The 13,037-nt window shown below is 43.3% G+C and overlaps 1 protein-coding gene across 1 annotated transcript in view; it reads right to left on the bottom strand.

The window, feature by feature from the left end:
• Positions 1–12,912, bottom strand: part of LOC310771770 (ankyrin-2-like) — a gene marked incomplete at both ends in the record, with an annotated part of 31,607 nt that extends 18,695 nt beyond the window's left edge. Inside the window, 9 exons of the mRNA XM_083664294.1 lie at positions 1,139–1,237; positions 3,511–3,735; positions 5,607–5,645; positions 7,550–7,653; positions 8,444–8,531; positions 10,379–10,520; positions 11,894–11,947; positions 12,548–12,620; positions 12,814–12,912. Of these exons, the coding sequence (XP_083520420.1) occupies positions 1,139–1,237; positions 3,511–3,735; positions 5,607–5,645; positions 7,550–7,653; positions 8,444–8,531; positions 10,379–10,520; positions 11,894–11,947; positions 12,548–12,620; positions 12,814–12,912 (923 nt within the window). The remainder of the gene's footprint in view (positions 1–1,138; positions 1,238–3,510; positions 3,736–5,606; positions 5,646–7,549; positions 7,654–8,443; positions 8,532–10,378; positions 10,521–11,893; positions 11,948–12,547; positions 12,621–12,813) is intronic.
• Between the last annotated feature and the right edge of the window lie 125 nt (positions 12,913–13,037).

Genomic DNA, 13,037 nt, shown 5'->3' with positions numbered 1-13,037 from the left:
GGCTAGAAACAACAACGCCTGAGGGGACAGAAGAGGGGACATGGCTTCCCTCACTCCTCCAAACAATATAACTCGCCTCTCTCGCTAGATATATAATAGTGATTTGCGGGCATCTAGTAGGGCTGAATATCGCATTTAGTGCCTTTGAGATTTGATTTGCTCTGGAATCCGATTGACCTCCTTTGGGCCTGGAGTAAATTGGACCAGTCTTCTTGGAATGAACTTGAACTCAACTAAGGTGCTCTTTACTACAGCCCCAGTGTTTGCATTCATCAGGTTCAACACTTACCTGACGTGCACAATCACAACAATCTAGCTACGACACATCTATCAGAAGCATGCCAAACCATCCACCAAGGGACAAACACAGCCATTAAAGGATCATTCATATTTCATGTGATGCTTGGACGGTTCTTTTGGCTTGAGAGTACATCATACTGTGATGTCTCTGATATACAATAATTTAAATCTGCATTAAACAACAATGAGTCACCAGTGGCCATGTAACATACTGTATGCTAATGCATTAGCAAGTGCCCAGGAGAGAGATACAGTATCTACAAGAGACACAAGACATGATTTGGGGGTACTTCTATTGTAAAAGGTATTCCCCCCACAATAGTCGTATGTAGTCCTTGAAGGTGTTTTCACCAAGAATTACATAACATGTCACAGTTGTGTCCCATTCATTTAGCTGTGGCTACAATTGGCATGATTTGTGTGGCTACTACCGGAGAACCAAACCACGCATTCTAGTTTGATCTGGTTCCTTAACAACTCTCAGGCCAAAGAACCATCTAAACGTCACATGAAAATAACAGGACTTATCCTCTAACTAAAAACCACCACGCAAACAGGGAGCACTAAAACATACAAAGCGTAACATGGGAATGGAAAAGGCTAGGCAGAAAAAGGAATGAAAGGAACAGAAGAGGCAATGTAATGTTACAGCCATGTCATGTTTAGAGATGCTAAAACTAGCAGGCAGGGTGCGGCACAAGATGCTAGCTAGCACAGGGCATAGGAGCATTAAAACCACGAAAAATAACATCAAGAGGAAGGGTAGAAAATACTGGGACCGGCATCCATGGATTGTTTCATATGCATTACTGTTGATTTGGGTTTTGTTTCCTCCTACCCGAGGAATTTTGTTCCCGGCGGGCCGAGCTGGAGAATTCGGCTAACCAAACTCTCCCCCTCGTTAAGAGGCGGAGGGGCGGTGGGGAGGTGGAGTTTACTGTGTGATCGACCAAGCGTCCAGACGCAGCAGTGAGGAAGAAAGAGCACACACAGTGTTTGGGATGGGTGCAAGAGGAGAGAAACCTTGGGGGACTCGTCTGTAACACTTTGGGGATGATTGAAAAATACGCTATACTGTTTATTGTATGAACTAGGGTTCAACCAATATGGGGTTTTGAAGGCCAATAACAATTCAGATATTTTTTTGATTGAAGCTGTAGATTTAAATACGGGTCAAATTTTACGACAATATTCAATATCTAAAAACAAATAAACACGCGAACCGAACCATTCGTCCAATCGACTTCACACTTGGTGGGTGTGTTGCCGGGGACCCGAGGAAGTGCGACCCGAGGATTTGGTGCGATTTGGACAAATGACATACTGCTCACTATTAATAAGTTTTGACTAAACAAGCAAACAGCTGTGTCTGAGTGCAGTGCGGGCTGTTTGATATAAACACTGTCACATCACAGCGGGGCGGGGCTTCAGCTCTGACTGGTTGAGAGGGACAAAGGCAGCCCCGCTCAGTTAAACTGCCCAGCAGAAAAGAATGAGTACCCATAGGAGAAAAAAACAGACGTACGTAGTAAAACTAGCCAATAGGAGCACAGACACGTTTGATTGGCAGCAGAATCAACCAATGGAACTGCTTCTACGGTTCAAGCTGTTTTGGTGCAATTTGGACACGCTCACAGCGAACAGCGCTCTATGCAGCAGCACGGCAAACAGGGGCTGCAATAGTAAAAGAAATTATACTAAACAATAGCTTATATCATTAAAAGCCAATATCGGCATGAAATATCGGCATACCCATATATCGGTCTAACCCTAGTATGAATGTTTATTATGCTATCTCAAACATTACCAGCAGAGGGCAGTGCAGCGGAGATATCAGGCTACATATCAAATCAATCATGGTGCAATTTGCTGAAGGCGGAGCTAATCGAAATAGCTTTTTGTTGAGGGTGAGGGAGAGAGTTGTAAAGAGTTAGACTGCAGCTGTTTTGAAAGAAAACAAGGCATGCTGAAGAGCAAAGATTGACAGATCCCTGGCGCTGGGAAAAAGCAAGGGCAGATATAGAAACAGTTTTAGTAAGGCAGAGGCAGGGGTAAATTAATCTGAAAAATATGAAGGGCAGCAAGTTGTGAGCTTCTCAATAAAAAGAACAAGGTTACAAATTATTATGAATAGCCTGTGTGCTGATACCATTCCCTCTCATGCATTCTCTCTCATCCAAGATCTTATTGGACCCCTTTCGCTCTTTTTTCTTCCTCGCACATCAATATCAATTTGAAGGTGCTTTTTTGGCATGAAATAAATCAGGTACTCGAAACTCTGAAAGCCAAAACATCATCTATAACCATAACCAGATTCAGTTAGCAATCATGACGGTGTGACATTAACAACAACAAATGGTCCAATAATATCAATCGATTAATAAATCTGAGGACATAATATTAATCTCCTTTTTCCATTGTTAATGTCCCTTATATCTGAAACCGATGTTAGGTTTTGAAAAATGCTACATATTTAGGAAAGTACATTTTTATTCCTTCATACTTCTTCATAGTTCATACAGGTGGTGGGAGTGCTCTGTTTCCACCTCACTTTCTCTCCACTCTCTCTTTCCAGTAAGCTCTGCATGCTACACTCTTTTATTTATAGATTTCAGTTGACATCACACAACTGCTGCAGCACCATCTTGAGGACCAATTTAAAACAACAAGCCCTCTATTTGCTGTGCATTTGGAAATGGAGTGGGACATTAGTGTCAAACAAACGTAGCTGAAGGGTTTTTTGTATAATATACATGTACAGTATGTCTTCTGTAGTGTGAACTGTCACAGTTTTGTGTGAATTTAGTAAAAAGTGCAGCCTGGAAAGTCAGCTAGAATGAATTGTGACATCACGCACTCAAGGCCTGCTCCATAGGATCCCATAAAGGTTGAAAAAAGTATAAAACTTAAATTGATTTATCAAAAAGTACAAAAGGTAAATAAGAGTCATACAGTTTTGAACCGTTTAAAATTTTGAATGGAGTTTGTAGTACAAAGTATGAAAGAGTAGTTAGAGTTCAACGAGGGCATGGTTTGAACAATCCTTCCATAGATCGGTACTAAAAAGTTGTGTGCTGCGCTCAGTCCTCAAGATGGCGGTCCAATAAAAACGTCACATGACTGAAACCCATGAATTCTTCTACTCTTCCCTTCCCTACAGCGTCTTTCCCCTTCTCCCCTAATGTCCATCCATCCATGCTGCAGTCTTACCCGAGGAACTGGGCTCCGGAGGGCCCCACCTCGATGATCCTGCTGGCCAGGCCCTCTCCCTCCACCATGGGGGGCATGGTGGCCAGGCGGTGCCTCTTCACCAGGCGGCAGGTCACCCGCGTGGGCGCGCTGCACTTCCTGGGCGGGATGATGATGCGCAGGCCGTTGTGCCGGCAGCCGCGCATGGCTCCGCCCCTGGCATCCACCATGAAGCTGACCAGGAAGCTGAGGCGGAAGAGGAGGAGAACGATGGATACAGAGAGACAAATGCTTACAGTTAAAGGAATCATGTTTTGGAGGTTTGTTGGTCAATTTAACCATTGAGTGATGGGAAAGTAGACACCAACAACAACCTGGTATTGTTTGTGCTGGTGCTCCATGCTAACATTGTAGCATACACTATGTTGAGCAGGTAGGCTTCTTCTAGCATTATCTCAAAAACAAGAAAATGAGAATTTGTGCCAGCTCTAAAGCTAAATGGTAAGTCATTTTAAAAGATATTTGGTTAAGTCTCCAGAGGAGGCGCTAGTGCAGCGACCAGGAAACATAGCCTTAATCCGGTTTACCACCCGCAGTGGAAGCCCAACCAAGCCTACTTGCTGCACTAATCTGAGGCCAAACATATATAGCCTACGGTATGCTAAAGTGTTAGCATGGAGCAGTGGAGCCAATGAACTAATGAGAAACACAATGTCCATTTTCTCACCACTTAACAGGGAAACTGAACAGGTCAATCTCCAAAAATCTTGATGTAGCTACTCCTTCATAGAGTTTAAAGAAAGTCAAACTGACTTCATAGCCTGAGATGTCATTGACCTCGACTGGTGAAAAACTGTCATTGCACACACCCCATGCAAAGTGACAAATATATACAGTACATGGATCACATATCTCAATGAGGGGGGGTTGTGGGTGTGATGAGGTGACAATATGATACAGTACCATACCCAATTCTAGCTCAAGCTTGCCTTTGTAGTGGCTTCATACACAATGTGAAAACCACACAAAAACACATTACTGAATTCAGGAACATGGCAAACAAAATTGTTAGACGACAAACAGAGCAGCCTTTTGCCCGACTGAAACAAGCCACACGGGGCTTTGCACAGTATGGTAAGCAAACAGAACAGACTTTTCTAGTTTGTCAACTGATTGAAACACACTTCAATCTGATGCAAGTGAGACAAATGTTTGTTTGAGGAAATACAAGGAGATGAGTTCTAAAGTGATTGTCCTTGATGGTTCACTACACTATATTATACGTTGATCATGTGTTTTGCCAAAGAGTTCCTCAGGGCTCAAATGGAACAATGATAGACATCTGTTAGTGGCAATGCACAAGTCACAAGACATTCTGTGAAATAAACCGAAACCTTTGCCGCCTCGTGACTTCTCTTGAGTTGCTTTGTCTTTATTCCCTGATATCCACAACTTAGTGGTAGCTTGTCTTTTGAAGCAGTTTTGTCAGCCTGATCTCATTCTCAGGTGAAAATGCGACGCCATGTCCCGCCTCAAATGATTCCAGGCAAATTCAACTGCATACCTGCCAACAACCTATATTTAACCATTTCATCCCAATAATCTCGTGTTTTCATTGTGATACAAATCAAATGGCTGTTGCGGTCTAGTTTATGGAACTAGATGACCTAAGGCATCCTTTGGCACCAACCATGTGATGATAGCTTGTCGGGAAGGGGGCTAAATAACGTTCCAAAGTTAGGCAAGATTTAGACGAGGGAAAAACGATTTTCAAAGGGGTCCATTGATCTCTCTGAGTAATCAATACCCACAAGTCTCGAGCATTTTCTTGACCATGCAGCATAAATCGATAGAACAACGGATCACATCACTGACAAAGTTTTGACGGACCTGACGGAGGTGGTTGCATTTACCCCAGAACATCTCCCTCTTTTTCAGAGCCTAATGTTGGCAGACATGATAACTAAGCTAGCAAACCAGAAGAGAAAGAATGAGACTATGCGGGTGAAGGGACAGACAAACACAAACATCTCTCCACCGGGCGGGAGAGCACACTGTGAGCAAGAGCACAATGCAGATGAGGAGGACGGTGATGAAGCCAAGGTGCAGAGGGTCACCTGCTGTGGTCTCCATGATCAGGGCACGGAGAGGAACGGCTACAAACAACAACCACCACAGCAGACGGGAAGGGAGAAAGAGTCAACCAGAAGCCAAAGAAGTTCCAAACAGAGAGAAAGAACAGGGCAATTATGAGAAATACAGCTAACGCTTTACAATACGGTACACAGTGTGGTAGTTACTAAGGAACGAGTGAGGAACGAATCAGAAGCAACCTGATAATTAGTGAATCGTTAACGAGTAATTCCTGATTAACCATGAAAACAACTACCGGTAGTTACGACTAATTAATTACTCATTAGTTACTCTTTCTGTGCACCCGCAAGTAAAGTGGTACATCATACTCAGTATTTAAGTATTATTAAGTAATCCCTCATTATTTGATGAATTATTCTACTTCATTACACATTACTTACAGTACAGTAGTAACTTCTGAGTATGATGTACCACTTTACTTGGGGGTGCACAAAGAGTAATGGTGATTAACTCATGAGTAAGCTGTTACTAGTTTTTTGCAGCTCAGTGACTGATTCAGCTAATCAGGAAGTACTCCTGAAAAAGTTGGCCAGTACTGTATGTCTATTCACATATATTTATTAACTAATCATTACCTAATGATTAATTAATATTACTCTAGGATCTCCCAGTCTGTTCTCTACATCACTATCTACTACAGTATGTACTGTAGTCAGAGTTATTCAAGGAACTACTCATTAACAATTAATTAATTATCAGCTCGCTCCTGATTCGTTCCCCACTCGTTCCTTAATAACTAGTAACTGCCACAATTCTGTGTACCGTATTGTAACGTGTTACTGAAATACAGAAAAAAGAAAAGAGTATGAGTTTTGGAAGCAATCTCTGATCCGAGTGTTGTCACGCTAACCACAATTCCAATACTGGTTTACTTTGTCATAGGATCATTGTTGTAACATGTTTTTAGATATTAAAATTAGCACTGGTTTCCAAGTGAAAATTCTGGTACAGTATGGTGACAACAACACCCCCCCCCACCATGTATCACACTGCATATTATAGCCTATGATCCTACAACCTCCAGAAGATAATCATAATCCATCAGTGACAAATAAAATAAGCATTATCTTACTCTCATTACAGACTTGTTTTAATGTCTAAAGCTGCTTAAAAGAGGAGGATTACAGGCGGATTACAAGAGGTCATGATTTTATTCCAAAACAATAACACAGTAAATATCTTTATGTTGAGGTCCAGTATATTCCTGCTGCCAAGTGAGAGAAAACACATTAAGCATTAGGGAAGTAGCTAGAGACGGGGTTAATAAATGGAGGCTAATTGACCAATTAACTGATAGTATGATTGAGTAGAATTAACTACTTAGCACCTGATAACAGCTCGGCTATGAGGGCTTTGATAAGAGTGGGTTAATTGTGATTATGCATATTCATGAATCTAGGTGTGTGTATTGTGTGTGTGTGTGTGTGTGTGAGTGATGACGTCATCGGTATCAGTCGATAAAGGCTTTAAAATGAAATATTGCTATTGGCTCAATATGAGATTTCTGCTGATATGACAAAATCATCCAAGCCTGTTTGAGTAGGATGAATCTTACAGTTTTGTTTGAAATTAAAATATTCCATAAATAAAAATTACGGCACGTATTACACAACCTAAGTTGAAGTAGTTTTCTTATTTTGCCCAGTGAATGTGTACATTTTGAAAAGCATTGTATTTAAGTCTGCGTCTGCCAGTAGGCCATCACGATAGGAGTAGGCCAAATAATGTGTTAAATCCACTACATGATGTTCTCTGATAACAGATATCGGCAAAAGAATCCAATAGTGCATCCCTATTCAATACTTAGGAGTTAGGAGTATATGGTCTTTTGCTAGGGACATGTGAGTGTCCTGGCATGTTTGAGGCCTGGTTTCCTCTATGCCCAAGCCGGCTGTACTGTACGTACCCAGAGTGGACGGGGCTGGTGGATAACGCCACGTTGTCCAGGTTCTCTGTGCCCCAGCTCAGCCGGTACGAGTCCCTCTCGTTTTCCCTGGTGAGCTGCGAAACCTGCCGTCCAACAAGGAGCCTCTTGTTAGAGATAACGACTAGCTACCGCAGCACATACCACTACTGACTCAACCTGCTGAGCTGATGTCTCTGCATTTAATATCTTTACATGGGATCATTTCCCATCAAATTCCAAAAGAAATTCAAGTATTCAGTGTCTCCACCCAGATTTGCTTTATTGTCAGGATGGAAAAGCCTGGAACAATATTTAGATCATCATGAGACACTAAAGGCCCATTCACACAAACGATAACTATAAAGAAAACAATATTTTAACAATATAAAATGTGTGAATGGGCCTTCAATCTCTCCATTGAAACCCAGGATGATAATAATACAGTGATAACATAGTAAACGGATGCTAACTACTAATTAGCCAATTAACTGATACAATGATGAAGTATAGTTATAGAGTCACTAAAACCCAAACCTGTGTGCAGCTTGACATCTAAACGTAAAAAGCATGCTACTGATATCGACAACTGCCATTGGCTGGTGCCAGATGATGTCACCACCTGAAAGATGGTGATATCAAAGATCAGCCAATAGCAGAATAAGCACATGGCCATTTCACTAGAATGCTGTTCACTATTAGACATGAGGGTTTACACACATTTGGGTTTGGCATTTAGTTACTCTTTAACGACTAGTCATGCATACTAGCAGTGTAGTGTTGATCACTGATCTGATTACTATGTAATTAATAGCTATGTTACAGCTCCAGGCTGACTGGTGAGCAGCATCTCGTCCATCATGGCATCATGTTTAGGGGGGTAGTAACATACTGTACCTGGTGACTGGTGAGCATCTCGTCCATCATGGCTTCATGTTTAGGGGAGTAGTAGCCGTGGTGGGTGGGGGTGAAGGGCCTGTCTGAACTGGAGCAGAGAAGGAGAGAGGGGGCTGAGTCATGGAAACAACACAGATCACACCAGGCTAGGAAATTAACCGCTGAAAACTTAGAATTCGCGCCAGAAATGGGGATGAGGTGTATTAAATAAAATGCCTCTGGAAGAAAAGGCATGGGAAATTCTAAAGCAGGACAATCTATTTCTAGAAGCAGGGTGAGAGCGTGAACGTGTGTGAGAGTTGCCACTTTGATAAATCTCCTCATAAGCACTTCCAAATACCTTTGGCAAGTTGGGTCATGTGAGCAGGAAGCCCTCGACAGAACTAATGGGCTTTTTCGACCGCAGGGTACCGGCTCATCTCGCCTCGCCTCTACTCGCCTTTTTTGGTTTTCCACTGGGCAAGTTGAGCCGAGCTGACGCGAGCTAAGGCGGTACCTTTTTCACTTCTACCTCCGTCGAGGTTCCAAGCGAGCTGAGGCGATACCTCAGACATGAAAACACTGCAGACTACTGATTGGTCCTCATCGTTGTGCACACATACTGTATGCTAATGGTAGCTACTAGGTTAGCTTACCCCCTTGCGTGTATGGATTTCCCATACACTCCTGTTTCCTCAGCAGTCTTTTGTCTTGGTGCCTTCAGCCGCTTGTGGAATAAAACCGCTCTCCTTGCTTAGCCTCAACAGACGGCCATTTCCAGTCGTTTTTGAGAGAAATGAAAGGCTGGGCCTGAACAGCGAGTCTCCTCCCGCTGTCTCGACACGCACACAGGCATTTAGAAGAACTATAAATAGCCAATCTTCTCGCTCATGGTCTCATTTGCTGATGTAGGTCATATTATACAGTAGATGCATCAGTATTTCATAAGCAGTTAAAAGTTCCATGTAGGGGCTTTAATTGTCATATGTATGGAGTAGAAGCAGCGTCGCTATAAAGGGAGCCTTTGAGGCCATCTCCTTCCTTTGCTGTGACTATTTACACTTTCATGGCATAATAGTTTAATGCGGCGTCGCTATGACGACCAGTTGTGGGGGTGGGCACATTGATGGGGTATTTGCAGTGGAAAACCAACAGGTACTACCAAAATAGAGTAGAGTAAGGACGGTACTAGGCGGTACTATTGCGGTCGAAAAGCGCGATAATAATTTACTAGCCTGGATCACACCACTATAATGGAAAACAATGTATAGGAATGGCAAAGTTGGAACGTACACTAGGAAAAGATAATGTTATTAAATGAGCGGACTCATTCTAACACATAGTGAGACTTTGCTACACAGGCTACTGAGCTAGTGCTGATAGTTTATAAAGGTTAAAACGCTAAGCCAGCTTCAGCACATACCTTTGGATTCGACTATGTAGGCATGATGACGAGGGTTAGATGGAGCATGAGCACGAGTGGTTGCATAGACACAAAAACACAGACAGACACACGTACAAAAACACACAGACATAGACACACACGTACAAAAACACACAGACATAGACACAGACACACATGTACAAAAACACAGACATAGACACAGACACACACGTACAAAAACACACAGACATAGACACACACGTACAAAAACACACAGACATAGACACACACGTACAAAAACACACGCATACATAAACACACAGAAACACATGTACAAAAACACACATAGACACACACGTACAAAAACAGACACACATGTACAAAAACACACAGACATAGACACACATGTACAAAAACACAGACATAGACACCCATGTACAAAAACACAGTTTGTTAGTTTAGTTTACTGTCCTCAAGAGGAAAATTCATGTAAATCAGCAAACCCACAACAAACAGTAATAATTTGACAGGATCAACAAGAAACTTGGGGCATCTGGGTAGTGCAGTGGTACCTGTCGGTGCGTCCTCCCTCCAGGCTGAAGCGGAGGTAGTTCATCCCGTCCAGGTACTGTCCAGGCAGGGAGTCATCTCCCAGCTCCCGGAGGTCCTCGGCCCTCAAGTACTCCCCTCCATCGCCTGTCATCGTGTCATCGCCTTGGGAGAGCAGAGCACACAGAGGGACGGGGGGAGTTTTGTTTGTGAGGATAACGGAGGTTTACACCACGTTTTTGGGAGATCGGCCCAATGGTCAATTTACCCGTTACGTGTTGAGAACTTAACATGCAGACACCAAAATCATTGATGTCAGCATACACTGTGTTGAGTGATAGCAGGCTCCATGCTACCATTTTAGGGTTCACACACCTTCTTAAACATCAAATTCAGTGACTGGCAGTGAGCATTATGCTAGGCCAGTAGAACACGTGTGTATACTGTAGTTACTGTAGACAGAGCTGTTGTGGGGAGCCAATATATAAAAAACTGTTCTAGCTGTTCTATTATTTGCCTTTACCCACTTAGTCATTATATCCACATTACTGATGATTATTTATCAAAAATGTGGTGTAAATATTTTGGGGAAAGCACCAATAGTCTAACCTGACTCCGCCAGATGGGGCGGTATTGAGTTCACAACTTCACAATTTGTGAAACAAATGTGAAGCAAACCCATCCTTCTGGCAGCGTCAGGTTACCAATAGTCATCCCTACAATATTGCCACAATATCAATATCGAGGTACATTATTTGGTCAAAAATATTGTGATATTTGATTTTGTCCATATCGCCGAGCCTGAACTACACACACATCACCTATATCTATTGCAAAGAACAAATCTTATAATACTAAAACTAATATCACCTCCTGGCCTGGGTTAAGCTAATCCAGTGGTGGTGGGTTATTATAGTAACAACTGGGTTAAGCTAATCCAGTGGTGGTTGGGTTTCATTGAGCAGCATTCCAGTCAGTATTTCATAATGTATCCTTAAGGCGCTGAGATCAGCTTTGAACACCCTGGGTAAAGTCTTTCAGAGAACTTAGAAGGGTTCATGTTGTTTTCTTTGCTCGAGATTTCTCCTATTTTCTCTGGAGGGCAAACATTTTCAAAACAGTGTAGCTTCATAGAGAAGCAACACATCTTCAGTTGGGTTTTTTGTAAGTATAAAAAGGGGAAAACACCATTAGGGGATACGATTTTACACTATCAAAACAACATTCATTTGTGCACTCAAATGTACATTAGGAAAAGTACGCGTTGATGCTTTGGGCAACGACTCTCTAATGATAATAAGCTGCACTTCAAAACAGAAATATCGTCGGCTCAATCCCCTTTGAAATACAACTTTGGATTCCAACCACTTTCTCCACATTATCTGTATCCAAAACATCACACTAGGTTATTATTCCAGCATCCAAACCAAACGGTGATTACTATGCATTCACCATGCAAGTCACAGCAACCCTTCCTGGTCAGATCAGCACAGCACACCCTCACACAGAGACAGAGTGCACGGCTGTATTGTGAATACCTTCCATATCCAGGGAGTCGTCTGACATGACATCGTCCTCATCGGGTTTGAACGCTGTGGGTAGACAGCATCGTCACTCACTAGCCTCACTAGCCTCCTAAAGCCTCAGAACCATAGAGACAACCTGCAACTGTCCCCTGGAGGCAAACATGCATAATGTGCCACAAACTGCTGCTAAACTGTGTCTACGCTTCAAAAGCCGAGACGTAAAATGGAGTGGACCAGCCTCATCCTGAAGGCAGGGTGAGGCTGGTTTCAGCAGGCAGACTGTCAGGTGAGATCCTGCCACATCATCTGACACGTGATTTTTAATAATAGTGATAAAAACATGTCTAGCTGTGGTCAGGGAGGAACGTCCACACCAATATATCTGTCTAATCCCAGTTTGGACAGCTGGGTTAAAGCAGGCCAGTTTGGACAGCAGCCCATGCCTGGGTCAAAGCAGGCCAGTTTGGACAGCAGCCCATGCCTGGGTCAAAGTAGGTCAGGCGCTAACTAGGCTGCTGATTTAGGGGTTGTGTGAGTCGATACGGTTGGTCAAACTGATCCGTGGGGCATGTGTGGACACATAGCCAGGATGCCAAAAGGTCTCTTTCCATTTAGAGGGCTAAAGGGGGTTAACGGCGTCTGGCTCAGGTGTCTGGCACGACTCACCCTCCTCATCAGAGACGTCCAGCACTTCGGTCATGGTCTCCGGCACGTTCAGCTTGTGTTTCTCTGTCACCGTCTGAGGCAGGAAAACGGACATTGTTAACCCAGGGTCGCCTTCTATGTGAATCTGGTTATTTTGTCGACATATTACGTGCTTGTGAGCGATGGTGTGTGTGTGTGTGTGTGTGTGTGTGTGTGTGTGCGTGTGTGTGTGTGTGTGTGTGTGTGTGTGTGTGTGTGTGCGTGCGTGCGTGCGTGCGTGCGTATACCGTTGTGGTGGTGATGATCTCCTCAGTGATGACCCTCAGTGTGTCCACCACAGAGATGTATCCCAGCCTCCGAGCGATGGCCAGAGCAGTGTTACCATTCTGCGCCAGAAAACACACAGTGAGCAGGGTGTGTGTGTGTGTGTGTGTGTGTGTGTGTGTGTGTGTGTGTGTGTGTGTGTGTGTGTTGTGTGCCAGCAAATTAGAAGCCGGCTACCTGAAGTAGG

This window comes from Poromitra crassiceps (assembly GCF_964638095.1).
Source record: "Poromitra crassiceps genome assembly, contig: HAP1_SCAFFOLD_1189, whole genome shotgun sequence".
Classification (NCBI taxonomy): domain Eukaryota; kingdom Metazoa; phylum Chordata; class Actinopteri; order Beryciformes; family Melamphaidae; genus Poromitra; species Poromitra crassiceps.
This window is presented reverse-complemented; position numbering and strand designations above follow the sequence as displayed.